Below are 23,085 nucleotides of genomic sequence, written 5' to 3' on the forward strand. Positions count from 1 at the left end.
TCCAATGTACTTCATAAGAGGCATGGCGAGTTTTTTGAAGTTGTATTTTTTTGTCACTTTTTCGGAAAATGAAAATATGAAGAAAATTATTTTCACTTTTTTTTTTTTTTTACATACTGTCACCAGTGCAGTACAGCGTCATCATATAACTGGCATGGGGGTGATCAGGGACACTGACTGGTGACAGTATGAAAATAAAAATATATAATTTATTTTATTTTTTTTTTATTTTCACATTTTTTTTTTTTTAAGATTTTTTTTTTTCATATTTCACTATGTCCAAAGTAGTACAATGTTACCATAGTAACATTGTACTACTTTGGGGAAGTGATCAGTATTTTTTTTTTTTTTACACAATTTGCTTAAAGCAAAAAATTACTTCGATTGAATTCAGGTTTTTTTTTTTTTATTGTGCTTAGCTGTGATTTGGCCACGGCTAATCACATGACACAGCTGGGCTGTGATTGGCCCAGCTTGTGCATGTAAGCACTGTGACCATTCACAGCTAGACACACTAGTATACAATGGATGGCATGAATGAAGCCATCCATACAACTGTCATGTGACCTGCTGTGATTGGTCACAGCAGATCACATGGTACTGGCAACGGGGCCGGTACTCAGATCTGTCATCGGCCGTGTCTGAGGTACACGGCCGATGACAGATTGCGCCGCTGCATGGCTCTGCAGGCGTGCAAACTGCGCATGCCCGACAGAACGCCATATGGCGTCCACCCGGAAAGGTGAGGGATTTTGCCGGACTTTTCGGCAGCAGAGATCCTTTTTCTTCCCCATATTGCTTGAAAATGGTGCTCTGCTTAATAATGTGGAAGACCGTGCTTTAGTAGTTTTTCCTTAAATTGGGCTCACCTGCCAATCTAATTATCACAGGTGTCCGAGCTTGTTTTCAGTGATCAAAAGAGCCCCGAGACACAATGCCATCCATGAGTTAAACTGAAAAACAAAATATTTCATCTATGTGACAATTAAATAGAATTTGCATAATAATTTGGAACAGGGTGTGTATGTGTGTGCGTATGTATGTGTATATATATGTGTGTGTGTGTGTGTGTGTGTGTGTGTGTGTGTGTGTGTGTGTGTATATATGTATGTATATATATATATATATATATATATATATATATATATATATATATATATATATATATATGTGTGTGTTTTATTAGAATGAGGATAGTACAATAGAGGGTCATAGAGGATTAATAATTACATATTTATTGGTATTATTTATAATTGGTGTTCCCCACAGGTTCAATATGTGTGTTGTGTATTCATTTATCTTACATCTGTTTCCCCAGAGTTGTAATATATATATATATACATTTTTGTACTCCTTTTTATAGTACTTTTTATAGATATCATATACCCTTGTCTTATGGTTATAAGTTATAGTGGTCCATGATTGTGTTGTAACGAATTAGTTTGGCAATTGAGTTATTGGTAGGGTTTTGTGGCAATATTGCGCTTTGCCCTGACAATATCGTACTCTGCTTGGATTAATAATGGCGGATTTGGACTCCCTGCTAATTAGGCAGGTGGAGATGAGAGGAACCACTGTTCAGACGTCTGTATCCCTTCAAAAAAAGTCCAGAAGTGACGAAACGCATCAGAAACGTGATATCTGACGTCATACGCAAACCTGAAGTGGCGGAGCGGCCATCTTTGCTATTGGAATCTGCATTGCAGCGTTCCAGGAAGCTGCTCTAGGTTGTGTCATAGGAATCTGCTGCTGATCGAAAATTATTATGTAAGCACTACAATAAATATTTTATTACTTGAAATACTACACTATATGGGCTTCTTTCTCTCTACTCATGAGGATGATTGAAATGTAAGGAGATGTTTGCCTAAGGATTGGAACCCTATCTGTGATATACTGGAATAAGAGTCCAGGAAGTAACAGCAACACTGGAGTGAGAATCCAGGGTGTACTCTAAAAGGCTTGCTATTACTCTATTGAGGGTAATTGTATGCATTTCAGCTATTTAGAAGTGTACACAGAATTTTCACATATGTATATAGTGTACACAGAGTGATTTTATGATTCACATGTTGCTCACGGTTTGAATCTTTTTTTTTTTTTTTTTTGCACATATTTTTGATCAATAAATCAATAGGTATATACTTTACGAATAATTAAAGTATATACCTATTAATTATATTGGAGGTAATACACTATTTAGTTTTTCTGTTTTTTGAGGTACACAACTTATCTGGATATATGGGGACATTGAAGTTGAACATGGAGGAATAATTGATTTGGAATTTATTTGGACTTTATTTTGGACTTTGGATTTTGACACAAAAAAGGCTTTTATATATAATTTCACTTTCAGGGGTGAACGTGGGACTTTTTGGAGTGTCACACTGGATTATTTGATTTATTGTAATTTTTGGATACCGAATTTATTATGATTTAGTTTTATGTCTTGTTACAATGTATTAGTAGGTGTACCCTCAGGATTCAGGAGTGTTGATTAGGACAGGTGTTCTTTATTAATGAATACCTATATAAAACAGCATTTTTGTTTTCTTTGTTATTTAAGCACGAGATTGTGTGAAACGCGTTAACAGGTCCTGTATTCATGTCCTGGTGTTTTGTGTGTCCTATGGATCAATGAATACACACTATATTCATCTATCCTCCGGTGTACGACTGACCCTTCTTCCTATTGATACTTTTCTTTAGCAAGGACAGGGAAGCTGGTCAAAGTTAATGTGAAGATGGATGGATCCAAATACAGGATAATCTTAGAAGAAAACTTGCTAAGAGTGTGCATTATACTTGAGACTGGGGCGGAGGTTCACCTTTCAGCAGGACAACGACCCTAAACATACAGCCAGAGCTACAATGGAATGGTTGAGATCAAATCATATTCATGTGTTAGACTGGTCCAATCAAAGTCCAGACCTAAATCCAACTGAGAATCTGTGGCAAGACTTGAAAATTGTTGTTCAGACACTCTCCATCCAAACTGACAGAGCTGGTGCTATTTTGCATAATGGGCAAAAATTTCACTCTAGATGTGTGAAGCTGGTAGAGACATACCCAAAAAAGACTTGCAGCGAAAGGTGGTTCTACAATGTATTGACTCAGGGGGGCTGAATATAAATGCACGCCACACTGTTAAGATATTTATTTGTAAAAATGTTTGAAAACCATTTATCATTTTTCTTCCACTTCACAATTATGTGCCAATTTGTGTTGGTCTATACTAATCCCAATAAAATACTTTGCTGCTTGGTCTGCTAGAGAATTTCCATTGGTTGTCAAGTAATTTCCCCTTGCATGTCCTTTTACTTTCAAGATTGCAACTTCTGCTTGTTTCTGAAAGGCCTCAAATAGGCATGCTATAGGTTTTGCATATTCCATAGTCATGCTTTCCAAATGGGCCCAAAATCATGAGAAATTCCAAAAACATATCTGCTATCCGTGTAAATATTTCCCCTTTGATTGTTTAGGAGTTGACATGCTTTGATTACTGCACACAATGCGGCCTCCTGTGCAGGGGCGAACTGACCATTTAGGCACTCTGGCACTGCCCGAGAGCCCGGGGTCAGTAGTGGGCCCCATGAGATGCCCCTGGTACCTTTCATAGGCTTTTTTGGTTGTGGTTTGAGTGTGGGCAAGGACACAGGGGCCCCATGACTTCCTATTGCCAGGGGGGCCCCATGAGTTGTCTGTCCGCCCCTGCTCCTGTGCTGACATCTGGTGTGTCAATGCTTCCTTATGTAAAATGGTGTCAACAGTGGTTACAGCAAATCCAATGTGTGGCTGACCATCATCCTTGTAAAATCTGGAACCATCTACAAATAGGTGTGTGTCCCAATCTGATAAAGGATCATCTTTTGCTGGTGTGACAGATGATCTTTCTACCTCCATCAAAGCCATACAGCCACGAGAAAAACTCTGATTCTGCATCGGTACCATTTGTTGCATCTTCCTCATACGTTCTAGGAAGACGAGAAGCTGGATTTAAAGTAACTCATTGATTGTTAAATTTGATGGAGCACTAAGAGCAGATTGGTACTTGTCAAATCTACTTGCAGACACATGACTGGTGTTTACTTGATTTAGGATTTCCTGTACTGCATGTGGCACATACAGGGTTAGAGCAGAGTCTAGTACACGCTGAGTTACTTTTTCTAGCAGCAAAGTGCAGGCTGCAATGGCTCGAATACAGCTGAGGGAGCCTTTGATGACCGGGTCTAATGAGGCTGATACATCACAGGCATCTGTTTGTCTCCATGTAGCCGAGTGAGTACACCTGCAGCAAATCCATTGACTTCATGATAAAGCAATGAAAAGCTCTTAGTATAGTCAGGAATTCCTAGGGTAGGAGCTTCTGATAGAATTTTAATAAGCTCCTTCATCTGCAATTCATTGTCCCATGTGAGTTTGAAAGGGTTTGTCGTGGTAGCATCATGAAGAGTTATGATGCATTTGGAATCCAATCCCTACAATATCCCACTAACCCCAGGAAGGCACGTAATTGCCATACTTTTTCTTGGCTTTTCAAATTTATGCAGAGTATTCACTCGATCTGGGGTTTGGTGACAGATTCCCTGTGAAATGCAGTGGTCCAGGAATATCAATTTGTCTTGGCAGTATTGTAGCTTACTTACAACTTTGTTCTTACTGTTGTAGAGAAACATGAGAAGGCTTACTGTTTCTCTGCTACATATGTTCTTTGTATCAGAACAAACAAGCAAATCGTCTATGTACTGAAGAAAAACTGTGTGTGAGGGGGACTAGAGGTCCAATACTTGCTTTAACGCAGTATTATATTAAGAAGGGCTGCTCACTCACCCTTGTGGCAATCTGGTCCTTCCTAACTTTTGGCTGTTGTGGGTGAATGAAAAAAGGTGCCAACACTCTGGGTGAAGGGGCACTGAGAAAAATGCATTTGCAAGATCAATCACTGTAAAGCAGGTGCTGGAGGCAGGTATTCTACTTAGTAAAGTGCAGGGGTTGGGCACCACAGGGGTGTCTGCCTCAATTATATTGTTAATGGCTTTCAGATCATGCACCATGCCTTATGTCACTTGCCCACCTTTCTTATCCTGTTTCTTTGATTAGGAATAGGGATGTATTGACTTGGGACTGCTTTCATTTGAGTGATTTCATTATTTATACCCTCAGTCTGAGCAATGCTCAGTGAATACTGTTTAATCTGTGGGAGATGGGCTCCTGGTTTGGTTTTTATTGTAACTGGGGTGCAGTCCAGCGGCCCTACATCATATTTGCTGGTGGCCCATAACTTGGTGGGAATCCCTTCCAATTCTGGTGGAAAAGGCGGCATAGAGTCTATTAAAAATACGCCACAGGAAGAATTTAAACATCTCCCAACAGCCTACTGACCACTTGGACTGTTGTAGGAGTGTAGTCTGTTTGCTAAAATTTGACTCGGGCCCTGATTTACTAAGAATTGAGTCTACCAGCAGACGCTTAACATTCAGGCAGACTCAATTTAATCAATCAAGACCTGTCAGTCTTCAGAAAGGCGTCTAGCAAACTCATTGAAAAGCATCTACTTTGTAGACCCTTTTCCTGTTAGTAAATCCAGAATCACGCCTAGCACATTTCTAGATGCAGTGCCGGATATGTTCACTAGGTGGCGCACAGCCGCGGACTTTGTCCTGTTGGCGTTTTTCTGTTTGCATATGAGAATACTTATAATTTAAAATAAAAAGCACACCTATATTTTATTTTTTTTTTTTTTTGGGGTTGCTGTTTCTCCAAAATGATCAGACAACTAATGCATTTCCTAATGAATGTCATACATTCTATTTTCCAATGTCAAACATTTTCACACTTATCTCAAATAATTGGGAATGTCTAGTTCTAATTGTGACGATCACGTGTCAGACCCCAGCCCTTCTCACCAAACTCGTGACCGAAGGACTAGCCAATCTAAAACTGAGATGTCACATGCATAACAATGCCACGCCAAGCTGCACCCTGCACAACGATTTTCCAGCTAATGGACCACAAATCGATGTACCGGCAGCCTGGGTGCGATTGTTATTGGGCCAGGTTAATTATGCAATTAACCCTTCACACTGCCACCACCTCCTTTTTGTACAGGGAGGAAACTCTGCAATATCAGCAATAATACTATGATGGTTGAGATCGTCTGTATAGCACTGTCACCGCAAAGGGGTTATACAGAGGGTTAAACACACACAGTAGCGCTCTTTTAGAGGCAGGAATTCGTAAGTTGCAATAAAGAGCTGTAGAAAAAGTTCAACACTTTCAGAAAGTAGGATTTATTACTAAAAGGTCAAAAGGGTGCAATAAAATTATTTACAGAAAAAAGATGTAACCAATATATATAAATATACAGAGAACAACAGCACAGCAAAAAGATAACAGAAAGTTAGGTAGATAAGTACTTGCCAAAAAGTCCTGGGTTAAGCAGATCAAGTTTCAGAGCAAAAGGGCACCGTCTCCCAAATTGATTCTGATGTTAAAAGGGAGAATTCTTCAACTTTTTCTTAGGTCTGACAGCCTAATTTGTAGTCCCCCAGCAAGGGGTGTCTCTGGAGCCAAGGATCAATGCCTCTGTAACGGAAGCGTAGGCAGGACAGAGCACACGGAGAAGATGGGTAACAAACAAGACTTTATTGAAGCAACAAATTGACAGACACTCAATAAGGAAATGGCAGGGAGGGTGATGTGTGCACAAACCAGGGACGATTCCAGGCACGGGGGGGTCTTCAGCGACAGGCAGGCAATCTCCCCCCTAGGCTTGGGGCCTCAGCCGAGCTCCCTCCGTGACTGGACAGCGGATTGGGGACTCAGGCAACAGGTGGCAACCTACCACTGGGCAGGGGCCTCGGGGAACAGGCGGCAACATACCACTGGGCAGGGGCCTCGGGCAACAGGCGGCAACCTACCCCTGGGCAGGGGCTCGGACAACAGGCGGCAACCTACCCCTGGGCAGGGGTCTCGGGCCACAGGCGGCAATCTACCACTGGGCAGGGGCCTCGGGCAACAGACGGCAACCTACCACTGGGCAGGGACCTCGGGGGCTCAACGGGACTCTAGCTGTGGAGACTGACCACAGCACAGCTCCCACCCAGCTTTCTAGGGTCACTGGGTTCACGGGGACTCAACGGGTAGTGATGGCTCAAGCACTCAGGGGCACCACAGGTAGCTATACTCCGGGCATGCCATCAGGACACGGGTGGTCAGTGCACACACAGCGGGTCAGTTCGGACATGAGTGGTCGGTGCACACACTGGGGACAGTTCAGAACACGGGTGGTCAGTGCACACAGCAGGCACAGTTTAGGACACAGGTGGTCAGTGCGCACAACAGGGACGGTTCAGGACACAGATGGTCGGTGCACACAGCGGGGACAGTTCAGGACACAGGTGGTCAGTGCACACACAGCAGAGACAGTTCAGGACACGAGTGGTCGGTGCACACACCGGGGACAGTTCAGAACACAGGTGGTCAGTGTGCACAACAGGGACAGTTCAGGACACGGGTGGTCAGTGCACACAACAGGAACAGTTCAGGACACGGGTGGTCAGTGCGCACAACAGGGACAGTTTAGGACACTCACGGTAAGCAGCTTGCAGACCCCCAGCGGCAGGCGGCTCCAGACAGGGACGACCAGCGGTCAGCGTTCTAGGGACAACCAGTGATCAGCAGACAGCAGCAGCTCCCAGGGCACTCAGCAGCAGACAGCCTCCAGGAACACGCAGCCACGGACAGTGTGCAGGCTCCCTCAGCAGCAGCTCCCAGGGCACTCAGCAGCAGACGGTGCAAGGGTGCTCAGTAGACAGGCTTACAGACTGGCATGGTCTCAGCTGTGGGGTCTGACCTTTGAGGAGAAGGCTCATGCAGAGCTGTGGAGACTCCCAACCCAGGGGTATTGTAGAGGGCTACAGTCCTGACCTTTTGGGGTCTGCAGAGTGCGCAGGGGGGATGGCTGGGGAGGCTCGGTCCCCCTCACCCGAGCCTCCCAGCATCTTTCTGGGAGCAAGATGGTTCCAGCCGCATGTCCAGGAACAGAGAGAGAGGCTACTTCCTGTGCGAGAGTTTTGAAAATCAAGAGGGACGCGGCTAGGTTGCCTCGGCAACGGCGTAAACTGAAGGTTTTGCCATGGCTTTCACAATCTCCTGACCTCAACATAATTGAAAATCTATGGATAGACTTTAAAAGAGCAGTGCGTGACAGACAGCCCAGAAATCTCAAAGAACTGGAAGACTTTTGTAAGGAAGAATGGGCAAAGATACCTCAAACAAGAATTGAAAGACTCTTGGCTGGCTACAAAAAGTGTTTACAAGCTGTGATACTTGCCAAAGGGGGCAGTACAAGATATTAACTCTGCAGGGTGCCCAAACTTTTGCAGACGCCATTTTTTTGTTTTCTGTTATTTTGAAAGTGTAAATGATGGAAATAAAATCTAACTTTTGTTGACGTATTATAAGAATGTCTAATCTGTAATTTGATGCCTTTTGTAGATTTTTCCATCTTTCCTTGGCTTCTTTATGCACATTAATACAAATTTTTAGCTGGGGTGCCCAAACTTTCGATCCCCACTGTATATACACCGACATGTTGCTTCCCACTGCTTTAATAAGAATCTGATTAATGTCGGTAGCAGAAGCCTCATATGCTTACTGTGCAGCACTGTTTCTTTGCAAACCCAATGGGATTCTTTCTAGGGAACTAAAAGTTAAATGCCATTTATTTTGAGACTTATTTCCTTCAAAAACTAATTGGGTTCTGACAAAGTATTGCAACAGAATATTCTGTGACAGGGGCAGAAGGGGTGCCTTCATCTTGCTGCCACAGTTTACCAATTATGGTTTGCCCCGAAAGTTCAGGCTCTGTATCTTTGTTTGGCCAAAGCTTTAAGTTCAGAGGGAACTAGTTTTTCCTATGTATCTTTTGATTTATGCCACTCATCTGTTTCTAAGATATTAGCCAAATCCCTTTTAGTTGGTTGATATGGGCTAAAAAAACCTCTGTTCTGTGCTATATTGCATAGGTGATCTTTTGTGTGTTTCATGTAATCTGGTTCTTGTGCTTTTAAAGCCAAACTGGCAGCCACATAAGGTGAGGGGGTCATCCTCTACAGAGTCTTCTTGCCAGACATAATACATTTGGGCCTAACATTTATTAAACATCCCTCTACAGACCAGTCTCATTTGCTAATTTAGCTTCTGTCTCCCATGTGTAATCTATTCTCCATGTACCTTCACTGCACAGTTGGGGGCTATAATCATGCAGAAAAGTTTGCCATGCTTGTAACTCAAAAGTCCCTTCAGATTTTAAGTTTCACTGTTCCTTTTGTCCATTCTACTCCTTTATCTAGGGTCTCAGTATAGGCGGAGCCATACCTTCTGTTCATATCTTCTCTAGCAGTCATCTTGCGCTGGGCATTTTCTGAAGGTACCCTTTTACCATTCTTTCCCTTACTTGGGTGCTTGAATGCCCATAATGACTGGCCAGCCTATTCTCTTCTCTACTCCTGTCTACTCTGTGCCTATACACTCTTGATGCTAAAACAAATAGTACAGCGAACCTGCAGATTTACAAGAGTAGTCTCCACTTATCTACGTGGATAGAAGGGGTTTGTCACAATAGGCAAAACACTCACTAAGAGACCCTCTTCTCCATGGTTTTTACTCTTACCCTACCATGCTCCTCTGACTCAGACTGCCCACAAGGAGTCAACGTAGAGAAAGGTAGAGCAATTTCCCTATCCACACACGGTCCAACCTGTGAAAGGGGACACAAAAACACTCGCACGTTACCCAGCCACAAAGGTCTGAGAGTGGGTCTGGTTTCCTTGAGAACCAACAGATAGGACACAAAGGAAAGGCAAGCAAGCTTTAAAGGGGAGCTCCACCCAAAAGGGGAAGTTCGGCTTTAATGCTTTCTCCCCCGCTCCCCATTGAGGATTGGCACTTTTGGGGAGCAGGTACCCAAATTTGACAGGTACCCGCTCCCACTTCTGCTGTGATCGCCTAGGCGATCGAAAGTGGAAGTTGCCCTTCCCGTAGTCTTCTTGGACACGTGACAGGTCATTCACAAAGCGCAGCGCTTCTCGCGCATGCGCAGTGGGCACCCGGCTGTAAAGTGCCCACACTAAAGATGCTGGCGCCAGGAAGAGAAGATGGCCTGTGAAACCAGCAGTGGTGAGGACACTGCTGGACCAAAGGACAGGTAAGTGGCTGTATTTTAAAGTTAGCAGCTACAGGTTTTGTAGCTGCTGACTTGTATTTTTATTTTCAGCTGGAACTCCGCTTTAAGGACAGCTTACGTAGCCGGCATTTGGAGGTCTGTGTCCCCGATGGTCCTGATCAGAGCGTGGTTCCTTTTGTAGACTACAACTTGCTTGCCGCAAACTGTATATGGAAGATTTCTTGCTGAGACACTGAAAATTAAGTTTTTAACACTGCAATTGCAGGAACAGATGCACAAGACACCATCACTGTGGTATAAAGTATCCATTCTGACAAAATGTATTACATTTTATTTTATGCAGAAGATAAAAAGGGGGTGGTGTGATATGTTATTAAACATTAGCAAATAGAATGTCACATTTCATGTCATAGACTATGCCTAACATTCTCGAAACTAAAACCTCAAGAAGGGAAGGGGAGAAAGGAGAGAAGATCTAGTTCTGTTGCATCTGTGTCTTAAGTGAAGGACACAGGGCACATTTTGACATTGAAAGCAAAATGGAGTCTCTTGTGCTTAAATTAACAATACAGTGAAAGTTCACGTCAGTAGCTATGCCTAATTTGATAATAATAGTAATAGCATTTTCAGATATTCCGATCACAGGTTTGCTCACAAATGCAATGCAATTGAACCAGATTTCATGATATGATATACAATCCTAATTTCTTCTCAATCAATTTGTGTCATTTTTAGGAAATATGCAATGATTGCATATTAAAAGAATTTTGTGATGCTCTCTTGTTTCAAGTGGAAGTTGTAGAATGGTGTATAGAACAAAACAGGTTTGTATTTACACATCTTTTGTTTCTTGTTTTGTTACTGAAACATATTGTCTGTAAACATTTCCTTTTTCAACTTCCATTTTGCTCCCCAAAGGGGCAGCTGGAAATGCACAGATTCTCCCAGAGTAGTACAGAGTATGCCAGCCAGAGACACCGTTCCAAGCACGCTGACTTGTTAGGCTCAGTCCGTGGGGATATCTTTTTGTGGATTTATTGCAGAAAACTTGAACAGTAGAGGGATAAGGGTGCAGGACGCTTCAAAATTCTGACAACAAACAGGAGAATAGTCTCAGCAAAAAAACCATTAGTAGCAGCCTTTGCTGAGGGTAGGAGCAATGACCAGTTTATTTAGGACTTGATGCAAGCAGCCCTAGTCTTCGCGGCAACCTCTAGCGCTTACATCCTCAAGCACATGCACACCTGAGATCCCAGATCAAGGTCTTCACTTACAATGTCCTAGGGCAGCTGTCGCTCATTCCAACTTCTACAACACTGCAATGAGGGAGAATAGATCTTTCTATAGACCAATTCCACAAGTGATGCACTGTTTGGTCACATCTTTTTCTGGCCCTGAGCCCAGTGCTTGCAGAGGCCCAACAACTCCTCTTCAGAACACACACCGGCTGTCTCCTAGGGGCAGCAGCCCCAGGAAAAACACAACCCTCCCAGGAGAGGAATAAGACCTCTCTGAATAGAAGTATCTGAATCTGAACAATCCGCTCAGATTAGTGCAATGCCCAAGCCTACTGTAATCTCTGGAGTCAGTGATATTCCCTGTAATCATAAGGATGATGAAGTTTAAAAGCTCTGTGCAGGGCGGTAAAAAGGTCCCAGGCTCCTCTGCAAACTTTTTAAGAATCGTCTAAAAAAGAAAAGGGCTCAAGCTGCTTAAGCAGTGCTGTCACGTACATGATTGGAGACTGAAGTGACTAGGTCAGCCTCACTTGTGTCACTAGCCCTGACCCCACTGGAAGTGGAACAGAGGGTGTCTAGGGACCAGGGGGACGAGCGCCAGCAGATGTTGTTTGCAGTTCATACAGCTGGAGACTTTGGAAGACTGATGAACCTCCGATTCAGGAACAGTAGGGATATGTAGAGCTGGTATGGTAGATCGCCAGATGTGCACCAGAGCAAGGCAGGAAGCTGGAATGGGAGACCGGAGCAATGTCATAGGAATACCTGGGGTCAACGGGCGGACAGCGAGGTACCACATTATAAGCAAGCCAAAGTCAGGAGCAGAGCCGAAGTCAGGAACAAGTATAAAGCAGGAGAGTAATCCGAGTCAGGTCAGGAACAAGCCGGGTCAGCAACAAGGAAATCGCACAGGAACGAGCAGGAAACGGGGAACAGCTGAAGACCAGTCAGCGGTCAGCACAGGCAAAAGGCACCTTTTAAATAGTCCATCTGGTGCCAATCATCACTGTGCGTGATTGCGCATTTCTTTGCGCATGCGCACTTCTATTCGCCAATCGTCTCACCGGGATTCCCTTACAAGTGTCTTGTTTTAAATCAAACTGGAAAAGAGGCTGTAGGCAGTGTTAAATTCGTTGACGAAAATATTTTCATCAGAATCATGTATTCTGTAACAAAGACTAGACAAAAATCAGTTCACTGGGATCATATAGATACAGTAGATGCCAGTGATGAGAGGCAGTCAGATTCACTATGGGAACCTCGGAGCAGAGGCGGACTGACCATTTGGAAACTCGGGCACTGCCCGGGGTCAGTAGGGGGCCCCATGAGATGCCCCTGGTACCTTTTTCATAGGTTTTTTTGAGTTTGGGCAAGGACACAGGGGTCCCATGAGCCCCTATTGCCCGGGGGCCCCATGAGTTGTCAGTCTACCCCTGCCTCAGAGGAACTGTCAGATGAAGCCATCAATATCCTGGGTGCTAGTAGCCAATCAGGAATATTTTCATAGGAAATCCTCCTTCATCGCCTATTCTTCAGCTGATCAGATTCTAACTTCAGCTTGTTGAGTTAAACTTTGACAATAAAACCTGGAAGCTGATTTCTATGTAGAGCTGCACCAGATTTCGCACTCTCCCGTTTTAGTAAATCTCCCCCTTTTGTTCTCACAAGTACTCACTGTGTTGTTTGGTGCTTCGAGATTGCCAGACGGTGCCAGACAAGATTCCTATTTGCATGGCATTGTTCAACTTGAATAGTATTTGCAAGGGTCTTAAGGAAACTGATTTACAAAATGGGAGATGTGTACAGGGCGCATCAGTGGAGCATATTGTGGATAAAGAAATCACAGCCAGTGATAGCTAATGAACTGGAACACAGGCACTGGGCAGCAGAGTTGAAGCAAACCCTATATGTGGAGAAAGGTGAGACAGGAAGGCGCTTATAAGTGCAGTATATCCAGGTTCACTTTAATAAGAATGGTTAAAAAAAATTTACAAGGTGTCATTAAAAACAGGCTCTAAGTGATAGTGCAGGGCTCTATCCCCTGTGCGTGAATCCGATGTTCTGGCCAGCAGCTGCAGGGGGAGCTTGGGATGAGATGTCAAGATGGCTGCCTCTCTTCCAGGACTGTCGGAACACATGTTGTCCAAAGGAATGTAAACCGGACGTGATGTGAGCGTGGAGCGGTGACACATTTCGGAGCATGTGCAGAGCTCCTTCTTCAAGACCGATACCAAGACAAGAGAAGAGCCAAATAAATAGGGTGGAGGGGCGGGGACGGCGCATCCTGGGGAGATGATAGTACACGCCTCCTGAAGACCAAAAAGGGGGGGAAGGTGGGGAGAAATTAGTCTGCGAGCGCTTTGCCACTTGACAGTGATAGAATACCCCATAGGGCTACATGATGGTCACTAAGCAGCCTTAAAATAATGGATGAAAAGAAATAATATATATAAATTATGAATTATAACATACATGAAGCTTGAATAATAATTAAAATAAACAATAAGGGGGGTGCACAAAAAAAAAAAAAAAAAAAAAAAATATATATATATATATATATATATATATATATATATATATATATATACAGTTGTGCTCAAAATAATAGCAGTGTGTTTAAAAAAGTGAATAAAGCTCAAAATCCTTCTAATAGCTTTTATTTCCATATACATAAATGCATTGGGAACACTACACATTCTATTCCAAATCAAAACATGAAGAAAAATATATCAAATTTGTGTTTTCTCTTAAAAAAAAAAAAAAATTGAAGAGAAGTGAATATTAGACTGTTCAAAAAAAATAGCAGTGTTTGTATTCTTTACAAACTCAAACATTCACTATATAAACTGAACAATGTTTGAAGATTTGGCTTTCCTTTGAATCACTTAATATTTAGTTGTATAACCACTGTTTCTGAGAACTGCTGTACATCTGTGTTGCATGGAGTCAACCAACTTCTGGCACCTGTGAACAGGTATTCCAGCCCAGGATGATTGGACTACATTCCACAGTTCTCTATTTCTTGGTTTTTGCCTCAGAAACTGCATTTTTGATGTCACCCCACAAGTTTTCTATTGGATTAAGATCCGGGGATTGGGCCGGGCACTCCATAACGTCAATCTTGTTGGTCTGAAACCAAGATGTTGCACGTTTACTGGTGTGTTTGGGGGCATTGTCCTATTGGAACACCCATTTCAAGGGCATTTCCTCTTTAGCATAAGTCAGCATGACCTCTTCAAGTATTCTTATGTATTCAAACTGATCCATTCTCCATGGTATGCGATAAATAGGCCCAACACCGTAGTATGAGAAACATCCCCATATCATGATGCTTGCGCAACCATGCTTCACTGTCTTCACAGTGTACTGTGGCTTGAATTCAGTGTTTGGGGGTCGTCTGACAAACGGTCTCCGACCACTAGACCCAAAAAGAACAATCTTACTTTCATCAGTCCACAAAATGTTGCGCCATTTCTCGTTAGGCCAGTCAATGTGCTCTTTGGCAAATTGTAACCTCTTCAGCACATGTCTTTTTTTCAACAGTGGGACTTTGCGGGGGCTTCTTGTAGATAGCTTGGCTTCACATAGGCATCTTCTAATTGTAACTACTCACAGGTAACTTTAGACTTTCTTTGATCTTCCTGGAGCTGATTGTTGGCTGAGTCCTTGCCATTTTGGCTATTCTTCTATCCATTCGAATGGTAGTTTTTCACTTTCTTCCACATCTTTCAGGTTATGGTTGCCATTTTAAAGCATTTGCGATCATTTTAGCTGAGCAGCCTATCATTTTCGGCACTTCTTTATATGTTTTCCCCTCTCCAATCAACTTTTTAATCAAGGTACTCTGTTCTTTTGAACAATGTCTGGAACGACCCATTTTCCTCAGAATTTCAGAGAGAAATGCACTGTAACCAGCATGTACAACATTTGCTGCCTTCCTTCCTTAAATAAAGGCAATAATTGCCACCTGTTTTTCAAAGAATGAATGACCTCACTAATAGAACTCCACACTGCTATTATTTTGAACATGCCCCTTTCAATTAGTGATTCAATTACACAGAATCAGCAGCATGCATGTCATGACTGTTGGGTCTGTTGGATTTCTATTACTCTACTACACCTGCTAGTAAATTATTTGCCATGTAGAAATATAATTTCTACCAAAAACAGTGATTGTTCAGGTTAGTGATGTCTGACTACTATTATTTTGAACACAACTGTGTGTGTATGTGTGTGTGTGTGTGTGTGTGTGTGCATGTATGTATGTATGTATGTATGTATATATATATATATATATATATATATATATATATATATATATATATATATATATTGGGGATAGAAAGTTTGGGCACCCCAGCTAAAAATTTGTATTAATGTGCATAAAGAAGCCAAGGAAAGATGGAAAAATCTCCAAAAGGCATCAAATTACAGATTAGACATTCTTATAATATGTCAACAAAAGCAAGATCTAGAAGACCAAGAAAAATATCAGAACAGCTCGCAGGATTGTGATAAAAACAATTCAAAACCCACGTTTGACTGCACGATCCCTCCAGAAAGATCTGGCAGACACTGGACTTGTGGTACACTATTCCACTATAAAGAGATACTTGTACAAATATGGTCTTCATGGAAGAGTCATCAGAAGAAAACCTCTTCTACGTCCTCACCGCAGAAATCATCGTTTGAACTTTGCAAATGAACATATAGACAAGCCTGATGCATTTTGGAAACAAGTTCTGTGGACCGATGAGGTTAAAATTGAACTTTTTGGCCGGAATGAGCAAAGGTACATTTGGAGAAGGGGCACAGAATTTAATGGAAAGTACCTCTGTCCAACTGTTAAGCATGGGGTTGGATCAATCATGCTTTGGGGTTGTGTTGCAGCCAGTGGCACAGGGGACATCTCACGGGTAGAAGGAAAAATGGATTCAATAAAATTTCAGCAAATATTGGATGGTAACTTGATGCCATCTGTGAAAAAGCTGAAGTTAAAGAGAGGATGGCTTCTACAAATTGATAATGATCCTAAACACACCTCGAAATCCACGGGGGATTACATCAAGACGTGAAAACTGAAGGTTTTGCCATGGCCTTTACAATCTCCTGACCTCAACATAATTGAAAATCTATGGATAGACCTTAAAAGAGCAGTGCGTGACAGACAGCCCAGAAATCTCAAAGAACTGGAAGACTTTTGTAAGGAAGAATGGGCAAAGATACCTCAAACAAGAATTGAAAGACTCTTGGCTGGCTACAAAAAGCGTTTACAAGCTGTGATACTTGCCAAAGGGGGCAGTACAAGATATTAACTCTGCAGGGTGGCCAAACTTTTGCAGATGCCATTTTTTTGTTTTCTGTTATTTTGAAAGTGTAAATGATGGAAATAAAATCTAACTTTTGTTGACATATTATAAGAATGTCTAATCTGTAATTTGATGCCTTTTGGAGATTTTCGCATCTTTCCTTGGCTTCTTTATGCACATTAATACAAATTTTTAGCTGGGGTGCCCAAACTTTCGATCCCCACTGTATGTATATGTGTATATATGTGTGTGTATATGTGTGTGTGTATATATATATATATATATGTATATATATATGTGTGTGTGTGTGTGTGTATATATAAATATATGTGTGTGTGTGTGTGTGTGTATGTGTGTGTATATATATATATATATATATATATACACACAGTTGCAAGAAAAAGTATGTGAACCCCTTGGGATTACGTGGAGTTTTGCATGAATTGGGCATAAAATGTGCTCTGAACATCATCGAAGTCACAACAATAGAAGGACACAGTCTGCTGAACATAATACTACACAAACATTAGATGTTGCCATGGTTTAATTGCACATAACATGTAAGCATTCACTGTGCAGGGAGGAAAAAGTATGTGAACCTTTGGACTTAATAACTGGTTGACCCTCCTTTGGCAGCAATAACCTCAACCAAACGTTTCCTGTAGTTGCAGATCAGACCTGCACAACGATCTGGAGTAATTTTGAACCACTCCTCTTCACAAAACTGTTTCAGTGTAGCAATATTCTTGGGATGTCTGGTGTGAATCGCTCTCTTAAGGTCATGCCACAGCATTTCAATCGGGTTGAGGTCAGGACTCTGACTGGGCCACTCCAGAAGGCGTATTCTGTGCTGTTGCAGCCATTGTTTTGTTGAATTACTTGTGTGCTTTGGGTCATTGTCCTGTTGCATCATCCATCCTCTGCGGAGCTTCAGTTGGCGGACAGATGGTCGTAGGTTTTCCTGCAAAATGTCTTGATAAACTCTGGAATTCATTTTCCCATCAATGACAACAATCCGTCATGGTCCTGAGGCAGCAAAGCAGCCCCAAACCATGATGGTCCCTCCGCCATGTTTTACAGTGGGGATGAGGTTTTGATGTTGGTGTGCTGTGCCTTTTTTTCTCCACACATAGTGTTGTGTGTTCTTCCCAAACAACTCAATCTTGGTTTCATCTGTCCACAGTATATTTTGTCAGTAGTGCTGTGGAACATCCAGGTGCTCTTTTGCAAACTTCAAACGTGCTGCAATATTCTTTTTGGACAGCAATGGCTTCCTCCGTGGTGTCCTCCCATGTACACCATTCTTGTTTAATGTTTTCCTTATTGTAGATGTGTCAACAAAAATGTTAGCATGTGCCAGAGATTTCTGTAGGTCTTTAGCTGACACTCTGGGATTCTTCTTTACCTCATGCAGCATTCTGCGCTGTGCTCTTGCAGTCATTTTTACAGGACGACCTCGCCTAGGGAGAGTAGCGACAGTGCTAAACTTTCTCCATTTGTAGACATTCTGTCTTACCGTGGACACATGAACATCAAGGCTTTTGGAGATACTTTTGTAACCCTTTCCAGCTTCATGCAAGTCAACAATTCTTGATCGTAGGTCTTCTGAGAGCTCTTTTCTGCGAGGCATGGTTCACATCAGACAGTGCTTCTTGAAACCAGTAAACCCAAAACAGGTGTGTGTTTTTTAAGGGCAGGACAGCTGTCAGCAACACATCCAATATCATCACACTGATTGGAGTCAAGGTTGGCTCACTCCTGGCTCCAATTAGCTCTGGGAGAAGTCATTAAGCTAGGGACTCACATACTTTTTCCTCCCTGCACTGTGAATGTTTACATGTTATGTGCAATTAAACCATGGCAACATCTAATGTTTGTGTAGTATTATGTTCATCAGACTGTGTTCTATTGTTATGACTTAATGACGTTCAGAGCACATTTTATGCCCAATTCATGCAAAACTCCACGTAATCCCAAGGGGTTCACATACTTTTTCCTGCAACTGTATATATATATCAGCAAAAAAGGGGGGTGGGGAAGAGAGGACGGGAGATAACCAAAGTATTTGCAGTATGCAGAATAGTAAGTATACATGACATGGTATAAAATGTTTTACGAAACCAAAAAGAACTAACGCCACTTATCTTCGTTCCGAAGAGAATAACTTCACCATTAGATTCACCACCCAATTCCATAGCCGTCCATATACATATGGAAAAGAGTGTGGAAGCACTGATCCATATTATTACAAGACCCACATCTGCTCAACAGCACACTCTCTAAACCTAGGTTTGGTTACCGAAAGGCCCGCAATATCAAAAGTAAACTAGCACCCAGTAAATTAAAACCCATAAAGTCAGACACTGTCCTCCCCCTCAGATTATTATCCATTTCTGGCATGTATCGATGTAACAAACCACTCTGTTTGACATGTCCATTCATTCAACATGGCCAAAAAGATTTCCGTATTAAGGGCAAAACATAAGATTTCTGCATTTCACACATATTCTTTAGAATTCCTGGTGTACTGTTTGGCATGTCCATGTGGTCTATACTATGTAGGTAGAACCATTCGCACCCTATGAAAATGTTTTGGGGAGCATTGCAGCCTCATCGAAGATGGCATTGATAAACATAGCGGCCCCCAACATTTTCTAGAACAACATGACAAATCTACCAAAGGTCTAAAAGTCTGGGTTATTGAAGCCATGCCCACTGATCTCCCAAGAGCTGAGAGATTTCAGCGCCTATGCCGAAGGGAGACCGATTGGATTTATGTACAGGATGTACTATTACCCAGGGGTTTGAATCAGGATTTGGAGATTCATACCATTTTATGGAATTATCATCTCCATACCTCATCACACTCATATTCCCCTCCTACGGGGGACTGATAAATCTGTCTTATTTTCCTTTTGTTTCATTATACATTTTATACCATACCATGTGTACTTGCAGTTATGCGTACTGCAGATACTTCTGTTATCCTCCTTCCCCTCTTTCCCTCTTTTTCCTCCCTCACCTTTGGGGACAAGCGACAGTGCCTCTTTTATGTTGAGTGATCCTGTTTATCCTATCCTGTGAGTGTTTTTAAATGTTTGAGATTAAAGTCTACATTTTATACTGCATTTAGTGGGCACTTTCCTTTTTTTCGATTATCTTTCTTCTATTAGGAGCCCACTAATCAGGCAGGGTATAAACCGTCCATACTTCCAGGATTGCCGAAGTGTGTGGTATGTCAAATCCTAGACGCTCCGCCTAGATGCTTAGAATAACACATTTACAGTTGCATGTTCAGAACAGCTACTACTATTTTTTTTTTCTCTTTGTAGTAAGCAAGGTGGTGCGATGTGTGGGTTATATTCCTGACCTATACAGGATAATTGTCCATTATCAGCAATTACAGTTGCTAATTTGGTTTTGAACACTTTTTAAAAATATTTTCTAATGTACATTTCTATAATTGCTGTAGCATTTATCACCTTACTGATTTTGCAGTTACCACCCAACCAGTGTATCCATAGTGATTTTGCAGGTTTTTAACTTTCCTCTTCTTGCCTAATTTTATTCTCTCTTCACTGGAGTGCTAGGGGATTGTGACCACATTTTAATATCGAATACCTACAGTAATCTATTGTCAGACGTGTTCCAGTCTTACTGGTTTCTCTAAATCTAAATAACAGAACACCCAAGCATGTTGGCCATTTTGTTCCAAAAGAAATAATTCCATCAATCAATTGAATGTGCACACACCAAAATAATGGTTTTGGTTTAAATACATTTACTTTTTACTAATTTCATCCTGTATTTTTACAGTCATTGTATTGCCAAGAAAGACATTTTGCATTACTTGAATAGTCTGGACAGCCATTCTGGTTTATACATCCTTCATAATCTGACTAACCTGCCAAAGCTAAATGAAGAAGATGTCTTTAGACTTTTCCACAAAGGACTCTCATCAGGAAAAAATGAAGGTAAACCTCATAATTAAAGTCATTCTAAAGGTTCAAGGTTTCTTACCTTCATGCATAGAATAAAGGTAAAAAACTTTGTGTGGGGGGGTCGTGGCCTGGAGCAGCATGGCTTAGGGTGCACTTCTGGGAGCTCCGTCTGAGACTCATCTGTTTTTGCTGATCCTGACTACTATCCTGCTCACACTAACACCCGCTGCGCTTGCTAAAGTTTTCTCCATCTCCTATGTCGCTGCCGAAGGAGGGTGCTGACGTGGGCGGTAAACTTGATGAGTTCCACCATAAGGAACGGGACATCACGGTGGAAGATTGTGCCTCGGAGGAACCAGTGAAGTATGACACTAGCAAGGTGCTGGAGGCAATCTCTAACTGCCAGAGTACCTTAACATGTATAATTGAGGAGGTGAAGATCGATATCTCATTAATTCGACAGGATTTACAGAAACTCAGAGAGCAGGTTATGGAGGCGGAAGCGCGGCTTAGTCAGGTGGAGGATGATTTGCCTCTATTACAAGTCACCACCGACCGCCTGCAACATCCGCTCCATATGGTGCAGCAAAAGCAAGATGATATGGAGAACAGGTTTCACCGATGCAATCTCCGGTTTGTCTGGCTGGCCGAAAATGTGGAAGGCTCCGACCCGGCATAATTTTTGTAGTCGCTACTTACTACTACCTACGGTAGGGAGGCGTTTTCTCCTAGCTTTGTGGTGGAGCGCGCCCATCGCTTGGCCTCTCGGCCTCCACCCTTAGGTGCCCTGCCATGCATATTTATTGCTAAATTTTTTAATTACCGGGATCGTAACATTTTTCTTCGTCTTACCAGGCAGAAGGGAAGTATCCCATTCTCGAATGTCAGAGTCACTGTTTTTCCAGACTTTTCGGCAGAGGTCCAACAACTTTGTGCATAATTTCTGGAGGATAAGCAACAACTCTGGATCCACCATGTGTGGGGGATGACAAGGTTAATTTCTTTGAAGCTCCAGAATCGGTGCTGACCTGGTTGGATCATCGGACAGCACCTGGACCTGCTCTGGCCTCATGTACCCCCCTCCTTTTTTTTTTTTTTTTTTTTCCCCTTTTGCGTTCCCTGTTATTACTGGGACGACTTTTGCTATTATGCCTTGTCTCCCCCTAGCCTGATGCTCTGAGAATATATCCTATTGTCTATTCCTCCTTCAGCTCCTCTCTCCTTGTCTTCTATATCCCCTTTTTTGTTAGTCTTGGGCCCTTCCTCTCTAGATGTTTGGTGTATCCCCCTTTTAAATTGGTCTTTTTTTCTCTTCCCTACTTCCTCAAGTCTCTTTTCTCTGTTTTTCCTATGTTTTTTATTTTTTATTTTTTTTTCTCTTTTTTTTTTTTTCTTTTCCCTTCTTTTGTTTATTTTCTTTCTTTCCTCCTTTTCGTTTTTTTTTTAACTTTTTTTTTATTTTTTTCCCCTTTCCCTTATTTTTTCTTTTTTTGCGTTTCCTTATTGTTGTGTTTTCCCTTTTTTTTTTTTTTTTTTCTTCGCCCTTTTTTCTTTTTCTTTCCCCTCTCCTTTATTTAATTTTATGATTTCTTGTTTTTGCTGGGTTTAGTTTTGTTTTTTTATTCTTTGAATGGGACACCTTGCAGCCTGAGTTGTTTACTTCTTTGCAGCAAATTGTTCGCTTCCCTCGTACCCTAATACCTACTGTATATCCCAGATTGGTGTATACCTGTATTTGGTACTGCCTCCTGATTCTATTGTAAGCTTTGTCCTGCACTTGAGGATTCGCCTGCCCAATCCTTTATTTTTTTATAGTGCCATGGCCTCCCTTAAGTTCCTGACGTGGAACTTCCGCGGTATGAGAGCTCGGCGTAAGCGGATTGCAATTATGTCCCAACTAAAATCTCTGCGGGCTAATGTGGTTTTCCTTGTGGAAACGCACGTCCTCAGTCAACTTCAGATGGCCCTTAAAAATCCCTGGATTAGTTGGCTGTATCAGGCTACCTATACCTCCAATTCACGTGGCATTGCCATAGTGATTGCTAAGACGGTCCGTTTTCAGTTATTGACATTGCAGGCGGATCCTCAGGGTAGGTTCCTTTTTTTACATGCTGTTCTTAATGGTCTTGAAATGTTGCTATTGGCATATTATATCCCTCCCCCCTTTCAGTTTGCGGTATTCAATAAGGGTCTGTCATTCATTGCGTGTCATCCTGGTATCCCTACAGTGTAGTTGGGGGATTTTAATATGGTTATAGACCCTAGTTTTGATAAACTGGATTATGACCCCTCTGCTCCTACTCCATCCCTTGTTATCCGGTTTGGTAAGCTTTTGATGGAATTTGCGCTGGTGGACACCTGGAGATATTTGCACCCCATGACTAGGGCTTACTCCTGTTTTTCGGCCT

General features: G+C 42.2%; 1 protein-coding gene across 1 annotated transcript in view; it reads left to right on the top strand.

The window, feature by feature from the left end:
* The window catches only part of LOC149454796 (zinc finger FYVE domain-containing protein 26-like), a gene marked incomplete at both ends in the record, with an annotated part of 198,750 nt that overhangs the window by 104,367 nt on the left and 71,298 nt on the right, over positions 1-23,085 (top strand). The window contains 2 exons of the mRNA XM_089687070.1: positions 10,925-11,013; positions 20,553-20,710. Coding sequence (XP_089543196.1) covers positions 10,925-11,013; positions 20,553-20,710 — 247 coding nt within the window. The remainder of the gene's footprint in view (positions 1-10,924; positions 11,014-20,552; positions 20,711-23,085) is intronic.

The sequence above is a fragment of the Staurois parvus genome, unplaced genomic scaffold (assembly GCF_062004578.1).
Source record: "Staurois parvus isolate SC_StPar_1 unplaced genomic scaffold, SC_StPar_1.0 ptg000416l, whole genome shotgun sequence".
Lineage (NCBI taxonomy): Eukaryota > Metazoa > Chordata > Amphibia > Anura > Ranidae > Staurois > Staurois parvus.